The 18,155-nt window shown below is 31.8% G+C and overlaps 4 protein-coding genes across 4 annotated transcripts; 1 reads left to right on the forward strand and 3 right to left on the reverse strand.

Moving 5' to 3' along the window:
• The first annotated feature begins 1,869 nt into the window (after positions 1-1,869).
• Positions 1,870-7,697, forward strand: LOC149654586 (UPAR/Ly6 domain-containing protein crok-like). The gene is made up of 3 exons (XM_089846156.1): positions 1,870-2,551; positions 4,166-4,324; positions 4,699-7,697. The coding sequence occupies exons 1-3, from the start codon at positions 2,482-2,484 to the stop codon at positions 4,932-4,934; spliced, it is 465 nt and encodes a 154-aa protein (XP_089702282.1). The 5' UTR covers positions 1,870-2,481; the 3' UTR covers positions 4,935-7,697.
• A 422-nt stretch (positions 7,698-8,119) lies between these two features.
• On the reverse strand, positions 8,120-11,807 carry LOC149654587 (uncharacterized). The gene is made up of 12 exons (XM_089846154.1): positions 11,687-11,807; positions 11,451-11,621; positions 11,289-11,390; positions 10,942-11,015; positions 10,784-10,883; positions 10,659-10,719; positions 10,531-10,592; positions 10,367-10,427; positions 10,163-10,290; positions 9,881-10,085; positions 9,435-9,517; positions 8,120-8,249 (listed from the first exon to the last, which is right to left on the reverse strand). Exons 1-11 carry the CDS (start codon positions 11,732-11,734, stop codon positions 9,444-9,446), a joined length of 1,086 nt encoding a protein of 361 aa, XP_089702280.1. The 5' UTR covers positions 11,735-11,807; the 3' UTR covers positions 8,120-8,249; positions 9,435-9,443.
• Positions 11,808-11,905: 98 nt separating this feature from the next.
• On the reverse strand, positions 11,906-13,295 carry LOC149654588 (uncharacterized). The gene is made up of 3 exons (XM_089846155.1): positions 12,773-13,295; positions 12,538-12,695; positions 11,906-12,293 (listed from the first exon to the last, which is right to left on the reverse strand). Exons 1-3 carry the CDS (start codon positions 12,950-12,952, stop codon positions 12,164-12,166), a joined length of 468 nt encoding a protein of 155 aa, XP_089702281.1. The 5' UTR covers positions 12,953-13,295; the 3' UTR covers positions 11,906-12,163.
• A 154-nt stretch (positions 13,296-13,449) lies between these two features.
• Positions 13,450-16,934, reverse strand: LOC149654589 (uncharacterized). Its single transcript, XM_089846153.1, has 8 exons — positions 16,775-16,934; positions 15,849-16,644; positions 15,024-15,190; positions 14,791-14,964; positions 14,671-14,706; positions 14,504-14,599; positions 14,044-14,146; positions 13,450-13,962 (listed from the first exon to the last, which is right to left on the reverse strand). The coding sequence occupies exons 2-8, from the start codon at positions 16,585-16,587 to the stop codon at positions 13,568-13,570; spliced, it is 1,710 nt and encodes a 569-aa protein (XP_089702279.1). The 5' UTR covers positions 16,588-16,644; positions 16,775-16,934; the 3' UTR covers positions 13,450-13,567.
• Between the last annotated feature and the right edge of the window lie 1,221 nt (positions 16,935-18,155).

Below are 18,155 nucleotides of genomic sequence, written 5' to 3' on the forward strand. Positions count from 1 at the left end.
AATTTATGAACTATATATCTTGCTTACACGAAAGTCTAGAACAATTTTATCAAGTTTTAGATGTCAGTAAATACGTAACTACGTATACAGCGCCCCTAGCGGCAATTTATGAACTATATATCTTGCTTACACGAAAGTCTAGAACAATTTTATCAAGTTTTAGATGTCAGTAAATACGTAACTACGTATACAGCGCCCCTAGCGGCAAATGTGTGAACGCTTATTTATCCGTTCATAACTAGTAAAATAATAATAATCTATAGCCCCTAAGTAACCCATAATCCCAATCCCGTTTAAAATCACTATGAACCATAAATCCCCATCCATTTTAAATCACCAATGAATCCCTATCCTTTTTAATAGCATCAATAAAAATCACCAATGAAAGAAAATTTTCGCTAGTGAATAGCCCCTCGACACGCTACTTTTTAAAATCATATATATGCCTGTAACTTTATGACAAGAAAAGTAATAAAAATGAGATTCATTAAATCGACGAACAATAACTTAATTTTATTTATTTCATAGTACATTAATAAAGTATATACTTTTGGTACAAATAATTCATTTAATCTTATATACTTTTGGTACAAATAATTCATTTAAGGTTATATACTTTTGGTACAAATAATTCATTTAAGCTTAGCATCCATGGCCAAGAGTACAGTCCGTCCATGTATCCATGTACACTTTCGCAAAGCTCCCAAATGTTGGATGTCGATCGCTGCAATTAAAAACGGAGACTTATTCACTATTTATGCCTAATTGCATAAGTTTATAAGATATGTTCCATAAGTATGACAATAAGTATAATTCGCTTAGGCTAGTTATTGATACGCCGAACTCACAAAATGATGTTTCAGGAGAAATTGATTTATCAAACCTTGATATCTCCCCCATACAGTCTCCCTTATTTAAGGTATGAGCATAAGTTTATGAGATATGTTCCATAAGTATGACAATAAGTATACTTCGCTTAGGCTAGTTATTGATACGCCGAACTGACAAAATGATATTCTAGGAGAAATTGATTCATCTAACCTTGATATCTCCCCCATACTGTCTCCCCTATTTAAGGTATGAGCATAAGTTTATATTCCATAAGTATGTTCGTAATGCTAGAGACTTATTGGGAACTATAGTTCAAGAACGACAAGCGACAATTGACCACACTCGGTTTTGCAGCCGATCTTCCTATTTAGTCTGCGTTACTAAGAGTGGATATCGCCTCACCAGGCACGAGAATCTTTGACGTTTCGCCTTCGTCACTTCATGACAAGCTCTCATTAAAAAGTGACAAACTTATGGAACATATCGTATGAACTTATGGTCGCGGCACAATCCGCTAGCTATACGTCAATGTCACGTGGTTTCTAAGTTAAAATAAATTATGCATGACGTCAGCTGGGGTTACAGTTTCTACACCTCCTCTCCTTTAATTCAAGCAGAATGGCCCAGAAAATGATATGTTAAAGAATGAAAGTAGAAGAAACCTGCTTTCCCGGTCTGTGTTATAAAATCATCTCTAATTATAACCTCGCTAATTACAGTCAGTGGCTGTGGTATAGATATTTCGTTACTATGGTTCATACATCGTATCCTCTGAATTGGAAACACTATAATAAAGTACTTTCCTTTTTACTTGTATAATTAATAAGTATGAAGTAATTGTGTCTCTTTAACGAAATCAGGTTCATTTTAAAGGTCAATTTAATTAGATTAATTTTAAAAGATTTCATCTTGAGGGGAACGAAATAAATCCTTTTCTATCCCTCTTGCCATTTTTTCGGAGATAATGTACTTTCTTTCTAAGTTACATAGTTAATTTAATACTTTATCATAAGTCACTTAATATATAAGTTTTAAATTTAATTTGATCTCTATATAGCGGAAGTTAGAATCTTATTTCGTACGTCTTCTGTCGAAGATTGTTACGTAACTTCAAGGACGGTGTATGTTTTAAACTTACTTACGCTCTTTATTGACTTATGTAAGTAAGTCGCTTCATCGTGAAGGTGTCATTGATCGCATCCGGGTTGGTTTGGTTGACGCATGCGCGGGTTTCACCCCCACATTGTTTCCCGTTATCCGAGTATTGATTTGGATTTTTAACATTAATCCTTGGGGGTTTTTGCCTTTTGCAAACCTTCTATCGCGTCTGCAGCAAGCTTTTCCGAAGCCAGCCATTTCGCTAAACAGAAAGATCACCTAGATATATACTAACCATTACATAGTCGTTTAGAAATTTAAAATTAGTTTTAAATTTAGTTTATAAGGCCCCCGGTCGAAAGGTAATAGTCGGTTTTTTCAAAAATTTTCATCGCGTTCCAGAGTAATTTTCAATAAACTTAAAGAGAATACGTACGGGCGAGAGAAGACATCTTTGCCGCCCAGCCCTGCCCTTTTTGAACATTATTTGACCTTTGTCCGGCGTCGCTTGACCTTCAAGAAGTAATACAATTAACAATAATATCTAAGAAAATGGTGGGATTCCGCGAAACTTGGATTTTACCCGTCGTTGGATTTCTCGTATTGGCGTTCGCGACTAGAGGTGAGTTTTTACGTTTGTTTTAACACCCTGTACATGTTAGCTTTACCTTGCCTACCATCGCGCGTTATCCTTCATTTAATTAATTAATTAAGAATGAGAACCACAGACCTTTTTATCAAATATTTGCTGATATTGAATAGCAATTAGTTCGAGTATCTCTAGAATCTTTACTAAGATTACAAATGTAGAAAACTAATTAGGAAACAAATTCAAATCATCCGGACTTCCCTTAATGGTGCACGCGGAAATAACACTTCCGTTTCCGACGTTTTACTTCCCTTATAATATGAAAGTGGATTCATTTTAATAATACATACCATACATTTATAATTGCAACAGTTCTTATAAGTCTCTCAGTTTTGGGAAAAAAACGTATTTTTAAAAAATAATAAAATAGGAAAAAAAAACGTCTCGACGCCACTGAAATGACGTTAAATAACTAGGTTAACATTTTCTATAATATCGAATTATTTCTATCTATATTTAGCAATAGTAAGGTTTCACTTTCCAAGACTTTCCATGCATTATTGATCGGAAGCGCTTCTTTCGGTTTGTTAATGTTAGTAGGTCAAACTCGAAACTTGTTATCTGCTGTTCAGAGCTATCCAGAGGTCCCGCCTTCAATTGTTATTTTAAATAACTTCTAAATTAAATATAATCTTGAATTTTTTATAGTTTATTCATACTTTTAAGGGCTGAATTTTGCACGTGTTTTCGTAATTTTATTTCAATTATAAGCTGAGATAAATAAGATATAGTAATTATATAGACACGATTATATTTTGAAGAAAATAATTCCAATAAACTATTTCTTTTATGATAATTTCTAATTTAATTAGGTTCTTAATTATGACTTTTTTTTGATAATTTCTAAGTTAATTAGGTTCTTCATTATGACTAATTTAATTACTGTGTTATGTAATTAGTTTCATAATTATAGCGCAATCTGAAGTTGAGATACAAAATTATGCGAAAAAAAACACACATATTTTCAAAACTCCATTTGAATTAAAACACGAAATAAAAGCTCTAAATATTTAACTTGAGTTTTCATATTTTAACCAGTTATTAACTAAGTTAATGACTACATTTAACTATTTAGTTCATAATTAAATCTGTATTAAAAGCCGAAATATAAAATAATGTGTAAAATGTTAAAACAAAACATGTAATACCCCTGTAAGCCATTTTCCCCCAAAAACACTAATGTGACGCGTGTTAAACAGATTCGCAGGCGTCCGTAGGAAATACATAGGCTTAAAAACCCCTAAAAATGGGCTTTCCAACAATACCAAAGCCCCAAAGTTAAATAAAATTAAACCTTTTCTTAGTTTACATATGACATTTAAATGCAATTATATTTAGAATAAAAAACGTCAGCATTGAGGCAAGATAATTTGACCTAGGCTTATACAACTTGTCTATTTTTAGGAACGCTAGTATCGATCGGCACCATTTAATTCCGCGTAGTGGGGTTGCGGGGGTTAGGAACGGAGGGGGGGGGGCTACACCCCATTTCCCTGACAGTTACTCTCTGTCAACACCGCTTTGTCAAGGACGAATTTCAAATTTCATCCCCAAATAGATTATAATTCTTTATCAATTTGTTTCAAGGATTGGCAATTCACTGTTGGGAATGCAATTCTCGATACGACCCTGATTGCCGCGACCCTTTCAACAATCACTCAATTGCATTGGCCGATTGCGATCAAAGGACCTTTTCAATCAACCCTCTGGAAAAGTCAAGCATATGTAGAAAAATTGTACAAAAAAGTAAGTGTGTGATAGGTATAATTCTCCTCTAAATTTGGATTATGTGAAACTGGAAAAAAATGGGTTTTTTTATTTTTAATATTTATTGGTATTTTCGAAGATACGGGTCAATATTTTTAGGGCGTGATAGCCCTAATTGCCCTTTATTGAATGATGCTTAATCCTTTGGGGTTATTAGAAATAGGGCTAGAGAAAAAGGGTTTTGAACAAAAAGGTCCAAAATTATTGATCAACTTTGGGAGGTGGTTTTAAAGATATATTGAAATGATTTTAAAATGTTATAGCACTAATTCTCCTCTACCTAATAGTGTTAAATACCAGGGATGTAGATAATGTATACTTTGAAGTTATAATGACCTAATTTGAATTTTCAGTTTCTGACGAATACCGTTACATTCGAAGCTGCGGTTGGTTAAAAGAAGATTTGAAAGAAGGTCAAGATTGCATTAAACGCGCCGGCACTTTCCACGTCCAAGTGCAATATTGCCAGTGCAGTACCGACGGCTGCAATTCGGCTCCCACCATCTCGTTCAGCAAGCTAACTACAACGGCAACGCTACTGGGACTGTTAGCCGTATTAACCAATCATTGCCGAGCCAAGCTGCAATAGACAAATCTAAAAAAATAAAAACAGAACCCCGAAACAAGTAAAACCCTAATTTAGGACGCGAAAACATTTCTTACAGACGCTAAAACGCTACATAGATAGGCTTCTTCTAGACATTTTTCAAAACGCTAGAATCTAGAAATTAAGCTTGTTAATAACGCGTTAAATCGTGTTAAAAGTTAGACGTGAAATTGGCTATTTACGCGTAGATATATAATCCAGCTTTAAAGAAGCCTGTCTACCTAGCTAAAGCGTTCTGTATAGTCTTTGGATGGAAGCGAGGCCTTCTCAAAGAATAAACAAACAAATTAACAAATACTTCGAGTGATATAACAACTACAACAACTACTACTACAACTACAACTACGGCTCGCAACAAAATATGAGTTACACTCGCGACGAGCCAATGGGAATACAACAAAACGAATGTTTACAACTGATTGGACGACATTATGTCAAAATGGCGACGGTAGTCTCAACTTGAACTATACGTATAAAACCATAACGAACTACACAAAGACATTTTGACAAATCGTTCATTAAAGAACGAAATTATTAATTTTGTAGTAGGGCTATTTACCATAACAAAAAACGCCGTACCAATTTCTAATTATGATTAAGATTAATAATTAAACGTCGGAAGTATAAATTAATTTAGACTCTTTGAGTATTTTATAATTTATAAACGCCCATTTTGGGGGGTACACAAACAACAAAATACCCTAATGGCGTTGTCTTAAAATTTTCCATCGAATCTTATAGATTTACACAAATATTCGTTTATATAGGAACGTTAAGCCACAAAAAATAAACGAGTTACAAGAAATATTAGAGAGATTAAGCAAATATATATTTCGCTTAACCTCTCTAAACTGATTTCTTTTTCACTAATTTCTGTTATTAGTTAAAAGGAAATTAAAATTAAAATAAAAATACGTACGTTACGTCAACGAGTTTTAAATTAACTCTACCCTCAGAAATAATTACCTAGATTTAAAAAAAACTAATTAATAAAACCAGAGAAATAGTTTAATATCGCACGAAAATAACTAAAACAATTACCCCCCCCCCTCCTGCCCCAGAAAGTATATTATATAAATAAATAAATGAATGAAAAGAAAATTAAGTAATAATTAAAAAATCCGTAGATTTTAGGTTAGTTTTCGTGGTTGCAAAAATTCGCTTTCAACAAATGTTAAATTTAAAAAAAAATCGCGCCCCCTACAATAAACTCTGATCTAATAATAATAATTATAAAAAAAACTGTAAATAATCAATTATAAAATTATCATAATTAAGGACGGTTACTTACTTATTGGACGTTACTTAGAGAGAAAGCGATTTAAGAGCAAATTAAGTTACTATGGTTTTTAATTGAAAAGGGATGATAAAAAGAAATGAATACATTTTGACAAAAAATTCGGGTTAGGCTTAGCAAAAGACAGTAGGAGTCACGTGCCGGAAGGTTTCATTTGAATTAGAAGTTACTCAGCAGTTTCTTATAAACCAAGGCTTAACGACGGTTCTGATTCCCATGCTCTATAGGGACAGACATAAGCAATGGTCGCAGGACAAATTTGAGATAAAAGTATTTGCTAATGTTAATCTCTGAGATTGTTGTATAAATAGATTCATGTTATGTTTGATGAAAGCGCAATACATCTGTCTTTCGAAGATAGGTGGCACTACAATCAGAGAGAACGTTGCCCTAATCTATTAAAAACTATACACTCACACTCATAAGTCACTATCTCTTTGAAATTACGAAAAAGGTTTTAATTTCAAATGGCTTTTATGGATACTTGTATAGAAAATTAAACTAAAAAGTAATTAATTAATTTAAATACTAATTAAAGAGTAATTAGTATTTAGCAAAGCATCCCTTATGAAAAACAAATATATATATATAAGCTGCAATCAATTTTTACCACGCCCGAAATTTAAAAAAAATCTATAACTTTTGCGCTCATCAAAAAACGCAAAAGTAAAAAAAATAAGGTATATTGGAAATTTAGGGGTCGGTTACTTACTAAAGGTCGTAAATCCCATCTAATATATTTTCGTAGAGAACATAGGGCCTAGTTAGTGTCTTCCCTAATTATTTTTAGAAAAAGATCTCATTTTTAATCCACTGCCAAATTAGGCACAACAATTTGAAATAAATAAATAAATAAATAAACAAATAATTTTTAAATATTTTAGGAAATCAGCGCAGAACCAGTATTTTTGAGGAAATAATTTTTTGTAAGGGATGCTTTGAATATAAAGAATGATGGAAATTTCGATGAAAATTTGGACATTAAGTATAAATATATTTAAAAAACCTTGTTAATTAAAATACTGCCCCCGTTTTCGATTTTCTAGGCCTAACTGAAGCTAAAAGCTTCGAGTAATTGTGAATGGTTAGTTTTAGCAGCAAAGGACAGTGTTAGTTTTAAGGATTTGTCTCGTACGAAACAACAACAATAATTAATTAAAAAGTTCACACCGTGTTTAAATTAATTTACATAAAATGATTGTGTAGATGAAATTGTAAAAAAAAATTAAATTAAATAAAAAAAATCTGCAATTCGCGCATGCGCGTAACACGCTATAAATGAATCCCTTTACGTTACGTTTTTGTATAAGGAACGCGGTTATTCTTTGTAATTGTACCATAAAGGCTGGCTGAAATAAAACGGATAATCAACGTTGATACTTTCCCTTTAATTTACCTTCCTAAACATTTAATTAACTTTTCACTTTACATTATTCTATCAATTGTTAAAGCACACCAAATATAAAAATTCATAAACAAAGGCTTAACGAAAATTGAAGTTTTTTAAGAAAACCACGTGATATAAAATGACGCTTTTTTAAACCACGTGACATATTTCGAGAAATAATTTGGTTAAAGGTCTAGTATCAGAGAAAAGGGTTAATTCTAGCGAACTGAAAACCGAGCATCAAGACTTGTTAGTAGGCTATAATTACTAATTTAGTAAATTAGGAAAATTAGATTAGTTAATAGTTGTTAATTTAATTTAATATAAATTTTAGTTTAATTTCCAAAGTTACAATATAGAAAGGGTGTTGCATACATATATATTATGAAAATAGATAATTACATCTGGGATCCTGAACCACCACCACTTCCACCCACGGTGACTGTACCGTCCCCAACACTTCCGGTTCCGAATCCATTTCCGGTTCCAGAGATGATCATTCCATCAGCTGTTTCAATACCGCCATTGGCATTTCCCCCGGCTGTAGCAGCCGCTTCTGTTCCATTAGCTGTACCTGAACCAGAAGCGGATCCCGCACCCACTTGACCATTTGCTGACAGACCAAAGAAAAAGAGGTAAGTTTGTTATTTTATTTGTTAATAATGATGTAGAAACGTGGTACGACTATTGATCTTTGAAAAGGGGGCGAACCATTTTGAGATAATTATGACGTCACAAATCTATTATCAGGGTTGTTGGAAAATGGTTGTGGAATGTATGGATATAGTCAGGGATTTTGAAATAGTTTTAAATTATCAGGGAAAAGTTCAGGAATTTTATTATTGTTAGGAGAAACGTTCATATTAGTTTCAGTTTCGGGAAAAGAACTTTTGAGGGTTAGGGAAGACCTGCTAAAGTCAGGGAAGTTTGAAATAAGAAATAGTTTTCTGGCTCTTTGGGGATTTTTGCTTGTAGAATTGGAGAAAATGTTATTTTGAATAATAATCAATACTTATTGATCAACCAACGTATTAGGGTTTAAAAAAAACCCCATAAAAACCAGAGTTTTCTAACTTACCAACACTGGCAAACACCAAGCAAAGAGCGAAAACGAACAAAGTTGAACTATTCATGTTAACTATGCTATGGCTTCGGATATTTCAAACCAAATGATTTTCCCATAGCGTTACCAGACCTTTTATTCAATATAATTTCGTAATATTGAGGTTAGGTTAGCAAAGGTACGAGTTGGACAAATGTACAACGTTTCAATCTTAGATTGCATCGAAATCAGCGTTAAAATCAAACATTTCCAAATGGGAAAATACCACCTTTCTCCGGTTGCAACAAGGATATGAAATACGCGCGGTTTATAATAACTAGAGCAAATTTTAACAAGCAAAAATTCATGTTAGGTAAAACCTTATCAACGAAACTGGAACAAATCTAGGGTCGTTGGCATCTATACTCTATGTTCAGGTGTGTGTTCAATTCGTGACACGATAAGAGTTATTGCGTTTTATGATTTACAACGTTCGATATGTCAAATATTTATCGAAATACATCAAAAATAATCGAAAATACTTTAATTAAACTTTGATAATTAAATGAGATATCAGGATAGAATTTCTCCTTAATTATACATAAAAGCGGTGTAAAATAATTAATATTTCAAATTAGAATTACGCGTCTAACTACAATAGTTAACTACAATATGAGCAATTAAATATCTTTAATAAAAATTAACATCTAGCCTGATTCTTTTTCTAGAATTTAGGTATTGAAAAAAACCTCTTACCACAGAGAGTTAAGACGTTTGGAGACGTATTTGAATTAGGTTACTATCGGCGTCTCCAATGGCCAAAATATCATATCCGTCATCTTTAAAAACAACAATTAGACAAACAAACAATTGTAGCTTAATTAGAAACAATTACATTGAAATTCGTTAATGATATGATAGCTCTGATTAATCGGAAACTAAATACTTGGATCTATAATAATTAAGACTCGAGATTAAATACTTTGACTAGCTAGTATTTATTGGGGTCACGACCTGTACCCCAACTTTGAAGCATAATAACTCTAAGTCAACTACACCTTCAAAGAAAGCCCTTAAGGGTAAGATAGCCCCAATTCTCCTCTATTTAACGGTACTAATTACTTGAAAATCCATTCATAAGGTCCCAAAATAATCAAAATTTTGATCTTAGATAATTAATTAAAAAGAAAAGAAATCCATACCTTGTGTAGAATTCTTTCTTCCAATGGCTGTAATTGCCCGTTCAATTAATTTTCGACGTAAAATAGGCTTAAATACGGCTTCATTATAATCCCAAATTTCAAAATAACCGTCCGACCTTCCCAAATAAATTCTACTCTCACTGAATGACCAACAAATTGTCAAAATTGACGTGTACACAAAAGAACTCGATATAAGCGGGTTGTCCTGCGAGAAGAGTACCCAATACAAGTGAGTAAACCAGTTGAAACACCTCCTCCTGAAGAAAAAAACCTAGTTCTTACATTGAGGGTGTTTAATATGAGCAAGTGTCCTGCACCAATCACAGCCAGGGAACTGGAATCGTGATTTAGTTTCATGTCTACTATTGGTCCATCTACCTTTTGTTCAACATCATAGGCTTCCATGTAAACTTTTGATAACAATATAGGGCAATTTTAAAAGTCCATAACGTGAAGTAAAGTAAAATCAACAAGTTTCAAATTTACAATTTAGGATTTCAGTTTCATCTTTTTGTTGCACCATTTCGCTCACTACAATTTCACCGCTCTGTAGAGTTAAACTTAAAGGTTAGAGCTAACCCATCTATTTACTTACGTCATAACCCTATAATACTCAACTATAAGTATGGGTCGAAATGATAGACACTTACTTCTAAACCAAGGTATAATTTTTCCGAATTTAATACGTTTGATATTTTTCCTCTATATGATCCTAAATTAATTAATTTTCGCTAATTAAAGTTAACTAACCTAATTAACATATTTAATAAGAGCTAACCTTTAAAATAACAAGCCGATGACACAAATAATTTTCCTCTATTACTAAAAGACACTCTCGACTTTAAAAAACATCAAATTAGGCCAAATTTCGCATTATAGGCCTATAATTTTAATAAATCTTACAGAAAATAACGGATTCCATTGAAAGGAATCATTCATTGGTAGATCTTCATTCTTTTTAATCCATTGAATCAAGCTATCCAATGGAAATCCTTGAATAATTCTGATTAAGAAAAAATAAATCATTTTATTCACTAAATACTTAAGACACACGTGCGTACCCATCTGTATTAAGTGTTAACAACAAAGGTGAGTTAGTTTTAATTCTAGAACCTTCAGGTACCTCTTTGTCAATCTAAAAATAATTATTAAACATTTGTTTTTAATGGGAGCATAGATTGTTCAAATAAGTTGGCTCAAAAACTTTGATAAAACTCATCAAAAAAATAATAATAATAAAATTTCCAGTTTTTCGCGTTCTCTTCTTTGATTGGCTGAAACGCTGGCCAATGAAAACTCCAGGAAAATTTAGTTTAGAGTCAAAAGGGTTGTTTTTGTGTGTTTTATGAGTTTTTGAGCCTTAATTTTAAAGGGAATTAAATCATCTTAATCTAGAATTACAACTCACCATAATTTTGTCAATATTGAACATTAATACAATTCTAACGTTGTTCACTAATCTAGTAACGCATGGTTGTATTACAAATCCTGTTTTTACGACTCCTTGGATCTAAGAATTGAACATATTTTTCAGTTTTAAGAGTGCACTAAACTATAGAAGACAGGCTACCGTTTGATTGGCTCCTCCATTTGAACTCAAATTTTCTTTGATAAAACCCCAATATGGCGCCAAATCGTGTATAAATATATCACCGTGTATTCCCGCGCTTATTATGACGTCATTATGATCCGGTAGCAAATATTGCACTTGCAAGAGATTTGAACTAGTTTCCAATATTGCCTGAAATGTATGCTTTTAAACAATGAACTCTGCGAACTGCGATAATCGTGTTTAGAGATGAAAACCTTGGGTTTTTCGGGGAAATTCAAATTCCATAGCAAAATGCATTTCATACGTAATTGACTTTGAGAGTATTTATTAAATTGTTCTTCTGTGGTACCATTGTCCAGTGAACTTGTTAAAATTATTTCTTGCTGCTTTCGAAATCAGAACTACTAAATGGAGAAATAAGCCCTTGAAGTTGTATTATTATCCTGCGATATAAGGAACTAAATAATACAACTCTAAGGGACCAACTTGCTACTTTCAAAATCAGAACTATTTAATGGAGGGAAAAAATGCCCTTGAAGTTGTATAACTAAAAACTATACTTCCGTTGTTTTAAAATTTTAAATACCTTCGTCTGTTGAAGTCCATAGTAAATTTCTCATATTCATTCCATTGTTTAGTGGATTTGCGTTAATAAATTCGGTAATCTGATATAATTAATCATTTTAATTAATTAAATGATTAATTATATCAGATTAATTTTTTTTAATCATTTAGACCTGAATATGTCGATCGTTGAAATTTTCAGCCTCAAAATTTTCGACTTTTTCTAAATTTAGAGGTTCAATATTGAAGTCATCTCGAAAAAGGTCAAAAATATTTTTATCTAATTCCGTTTCAATGCTAAGAAGTTTAGTTTAAATATATATATATAAAGGAAGAAGTGTCAAAATTATTATTTATCGCTCTTAAAGTTTAAGTACTACCAAGTATTCTATTTTCTCTTGGTATTACGAAACAACTAAACTCAGATTTGATATAATTTTGACTACTCTAAAGTTTTTATAGCTTTAAATTGAGCCCGATTTAAGAAAAGAGCTTATGTCAAATTTAAATCAAATGAAACACGATTTTTCATAATATTTACCATCCTGAAAAAGTTTCAAGAAATTTTTGAAATTCCGTGGAATTTTCAGTATTTTTCAAATCGGTATCGTCTAAAATTCTGGGTTCATATTGAACCCACGTATTTTTTGCAAGCGCACGATTAGTTTGGGAGAAATTATCTTTAACCAAAGTAACGGCCTTAAAATTTAATTTTAATTATTTAATTAATTAATTAATAATTAAAATATATTAATTGACTCAAATTAAAACTATACTTGAATTTCTTTGTGATGGAAATTAGTTCGAATTTCTTCAACTTCATTTAATGATTCATAAGAAGTGAATTCGCAATACGTTTTCTCGTCATTGACGTTGGCGTTCGCGTTTGATAATATATCTTCGGGAATTGTACGCGTTCGCGGGGCCCGTTTCAAATGACCAATGGCTAATTTCATTTTTTAAACAAATTTATTTTGTTTCTAAAATAAGCAACAGAATAATAATATTTCCATGCAAATGCGATTACAAATCCTATAGTAATATTGCCACAAACATGTTGAGGTTACCATAGCAACACGCATCGATTTTTTTCCCCAACATACATAAGTCTAACTTAGTAGTCCTTATAAGTCTACGCATTATATAATAGGTCTGATACACGCGAGATATATTACTAAATATAAGTAAAACCAGACATAACAGTTCAAAGGGGTTGAAATATACCGATGCTATTATTCTGGCCGCCATTTTAAAAGATGGCGGATTATATATTCATACCAAACACTACACGAACAACTCTTAAACAGTGAATTAGTACACTTACTTTCAGCGAAATCTGTTGTAACAAGTACAGATGTTATTCTGTAAGAAAGGTTTATTTTACACATTTATGGCGGCCATTTTCTAAGATGGCCGCGGAATGAAAAATCTCTATAATAATGTAAGGTATCAATTAAAATGTCCTACAAAATTTTTATTAAAAAATCCATTGACAAATAATTTTTTTTTTTTTTTGAAGGAAAAACTCATAAATTTCCAAGTTCACAAAAATATTAATAATTTAAAGAATTTCAATTTTTTCTTCTACGTTCCCTTTTAACTGCATCTTTGAAATTGCGATTGTTATGGGCCTTGAATTGTCTCTTAAGTTTTTTAAGCTTTTTCTTATTATTTTTAGCATCCGATAATTTTTGAGTCATACGCGAATTAAAATCCTCAGTATTATCGTTACTTTTTCGTTTATGGCTTGAACCGTGGTTATTCCGTTTATTCATCCAATTACGGTTTTTGGAACCAAATTCATTTTTTCGGTGGCTTTTGTGTGGTTCATCAGAACGTGTTCTACCCCGGTATGTATGGTATTGCCGTCCATTTAAGGTTCTCTGATACTTTTCATTAGCTAAAGTCGAAAGTTCTTTCTTTTTATCAAAAAGCGTGTTTCGAACACGGTCTTCTTTTGACTTATCTACGTGTGTGTGAGAGAGAGTAATTTTTATAGTTACACTGGTTCAGCGTTAATTGCTCTAAACCTATAACGGTTTTGTACCTTTTTCACTAAATTTTTCGACGTAATCACTAGGATTTGAATAACTAAAGACCTTTGAACTGGAAATAATTAAGCACTCGTCCATTGTTTTTCCAGAACACTTCTACAAAAATTTATAAAAAATTAAAAACCCCTAAAATCGCGTTCCACGGGATACAGACTAACAGACAGACATATCAACCCATAACCTACAGTTATGTATATATTAAAAAAGGGTAGATAAAAACTAGCGAAAACTAATTTACAAAAACGAAAATAACTAAAATCGCGTGCCTCGGAATACAGACTGACAGACAGACACACATACTATCAAACCAATAACTTACATTTGTTTATTTTAACAAATGGGTAGATAAAAACTAAGGAAACATGTTTCTTTTTAACTACGTGTGGTTATGTAATGACCAAACGGCGTATTGGGCTCAGTATTTGTTTGTTTATTACGAATAAAGTAACTTACTTGCGCTGCATGACCTTTCCTTCCGCAATTACAGCAATATTGCTTAACATTAATTGAAGTTTCCCTTGAACTTTGAACTATTTCATTGGAATTAGTCTAAATTTCAAATAAGTAATGGTAATACACTTTTCCTTTCCTCATGTCCAATGAACAAAATACAAACTTACAGTAAGATAAAATCTACGCCAAATATCAGGACATTCCTGATAAATACCATAAATAATTTGGATTAAATGACATGATTTAAATTAATATAATTTAAAGGGATAGTAGGAAAGCCCCCTTACTTCTCTAAGATGTCCTGGTAAATTACATATAGAACAGTGATACTTCAGGTCATCTGATGACCAAAGACACTGTCTGGTGGTATGACCTATCCTTAAACATTGAGAACATGCAGGATTTGGACAACTGTCCCCGTTATGGCCCTCATTACCACATAAATAACAGCTCTCCAATCTCTTTAAAAGTTTATGAATTATTTTCACTGAGCTCCATGACTTATGAGTGAATAATTTACCTTAGCTTTTTTGCAATGTTTTGATAAATGGCCCGCTTCTTTGCAATTATGACATATTATACGATTTAATCTTGATTTTTCGCGGTAATAATCTGTTTCACGGAAACTAGACTTAAATTTGTCTTTTGGGTTTAAGGACCAGAGTTCCTTTGAAATTGATAAACTTCCTGAAAATTATGGAAGGTAATTTGCTTACAGAGAATTTGGACATAATATTACTCTAATTTAATCAAAATTATTGAAAAACGATTAAAAACTATTGAAAAACGATTAAAAACTATTGAAAAACGATTAAAAACTATTGAAAAACGATTAAAAACTATTGAAAAACGATTAAAAACTATTGAAAAACGATTAAAAACTATTGAAAAACGATTAAAAACTATTGAAAAACGATTAAAAACTATTGAAAAACGATTAAAAACTATTGAAAAACGATTAAAAACTATTGAAAAACGATTAAAAACTATTGAAAAACGATTAAAAACTATTGAAAAACGATTAAAAACTATTGAAAAACGATTAAAAACTATTGAAAAACGATTAAAAAACGATTAAAAACAATTGAAAAACGGTTAAAAACTATTGAAAAACGATTAAAAACTATTGAAATACGATTAAAACTATTAAAATGATTAAAAACTATTAAAATATGAATAAAAACTATTGAAATATGAATAATACACAAAATTATTGAAATATAAATCAAAATAGTTCCTAGTTTAATCAAAAATAATAACTAAATTTTATCAAAAAGTATTCCAAAATTTAAATAAAACAACCCCATCACCATCACCAATTGAAAATAAAAAAGGAAGAACTTACCATCTTGACGCAATTCTGAATTAAACTGATGAGGCACTTTCTTAACTGGTGTTTCAAACTCATCATAAACATCACTTGGTGGTTTCCTTTTTAAAGAGGCAGCCGCACTAGTGACTTTAACATTTTTTGCAATCCGAAAATTTGATTTTGAAGTATCCAAACTTTCACTTTCACTTTCACTTTCATCACTTTCACCACTATCAATTCGCGTTGATAAATTTAGCTTTAAACTCTCATTAATATTTAAACTTTCACTTGAAATATTATACTCTTCATCACTACTAGAAGATAATTTGACGACTTCGACATTAGGTTTAGATTTGGGAGCTGGTGGCAATATTTCCAAAAGAACTTCACATTCTGAAGAGTCAGTCATAACAACTACGTTAGATTTATTAGCTGGACTCGACTTTCTTTGGATAAATGAACTAAAAGGGCCTGAAACCGACTTGGATTTCACTTTAATGTTAGGAGAGTTTGTATAACCTTTCCCGATAACTTTCCAGTCATTAACAGCTTTTCCTTGACTTTTTTTAGGATTAGCTATTAAATTGCTTTTCAGTGGCCGAACTTCACAATTTTGGGAGTTGTTTAAGGTTACGTTTTGTTCAGATTCAGATTGTATTGAGGAATCAAGATAATATATCTGACTATATAATTCAGCCTCTACATCACTGGAAATTTCAACATCGGAGTAAACTATTTGATTTTCAAACTCTTCTGACGTTGAATCCCACATTCCTGGTGAACTTTGAAGGATTTCCGGGACTTTTTTTCCTCAAATTATGCCGTATATCTATGAATGAAACATTTAATTACAGTTAAATTCAAGAAAAAGGATAAAACATTAAAAATTTAGCTTGACAAAGGCTTAGGTAAAAAAAATTATCTCTTCATCATCCTCGAGTTAAATCAATAAAGCTTACCCAAAAATTCATAACTGGATTGCTGGTATCTATTTTCACGTAACTACAATAATAAAGTAACAAATTTGATTACTCTTTTAAAATAAACTTAAATGTTATAGAACCTAACACTGGTGCACGTGTCACAATCTCACAGATGGTATGATTGAGCAGACGACAGTGCTTCTAGAGGCACTACCAGGGCCGGAAATAAGAAAAATTTCTTATAGGACATGTGTCCAGTGCCCCCCTGTTTGACTGGAAAATTTATAGGACATTGTCCACTGGAGTGTGCAAAAATAGTGTCGCATCATCATAGTCAAGCTATCAAAACATGGGAAAATTTATTGGTCAAACTGTCCAGTGACCCCCTTAGTTTTTGAAAAAATTATGGGACATTTTAAAATTTTATTGGACAATGTCCAGTGTCCTGTGCTTATTTCCGGCCCTGGGCACTACTCATTAGGGGACACTACTAATTTGCATAAGTTTACAGCATACCAATTTTTTTGCATAAGGCCGCCATTTTCAAAAGTTTAGCTTCTAAAATACTAATTTACATAAATTCTGAAAACTTTTTCTTGCATAAAAACAGTATTTTCAATAGTTTGCAGCCAATATACTAATTTGCATAAAATTCCCAAGCAAACTTCCCCATGCATAAGGCCACTAATATCAAAAGTTTGCTACAAGAATACTAATTTGCATAAATTAACCAAAAACTCGATGAAACTCCGAAAACTCGATGAAACTCATGGTTTTTTCAAGGAAACCTATTAAGTTATTTACGCTCATAATTTAGCGATTAATTTTATACCATAATATTAAGGGTTCATAATTTAGCGATTAATTTTATACCATATTATCGAGGGTTTCACAGGTTTCATACCAAATTTGTATTTTGCATAAAAAGTATAAAACAAGAAAACTCGATGAAACTCATGGTTTTCTCAAGGAAACCTATTAAGTTAATTACGCTCATAATTTAGCGATTAATTTTATACCATAATATTAAGGGTTCATAATTTATCGATTAATTTTATACCATAATATCGAGGGTTTCACAGGTTTAATCCCAAATTTGTATTTTGCATAAAAAGTATAAAACAAGAAAACTCGATGAAACTCATGGTTTTTTCAAGGAAACCTATTAAGTTATTTACGTTCATAATTTAGCGACTACCTTTATTCCATAATATCAAAGGTTTCACAGGTTTCAAACCAAATTTGTATTTTGCATAAATTTGATATTTTAAATTTTAAAGCTGTAGAGTAATAGATGGCGCCACCTCCACAGTTTGTAACTCTATAAGTAACCTAGAGATAGTAGGGAGAGTGGAGAGAAAATGTTAATAGATCATTCAGGAGTTGGGGCCTGAGGTAGAAGGTCGAATCTTTAAGA

The sequence above is a fragment of the Phalangium opilio genome, unplaced genomic scaffold, assembly GCF_054372755.1.
Source record: "Phalangium opilio isolate 3A_F unplaced genomic scaffold, DU_Popi_V2 ptg000079l_1, whole genome shotgun sequence".
NCBI lineage: Eukaryota > Metazoa > Arthropoda > Arachnida > Opiliones > Phalangiidae > Phalangium > Phalangium opilio.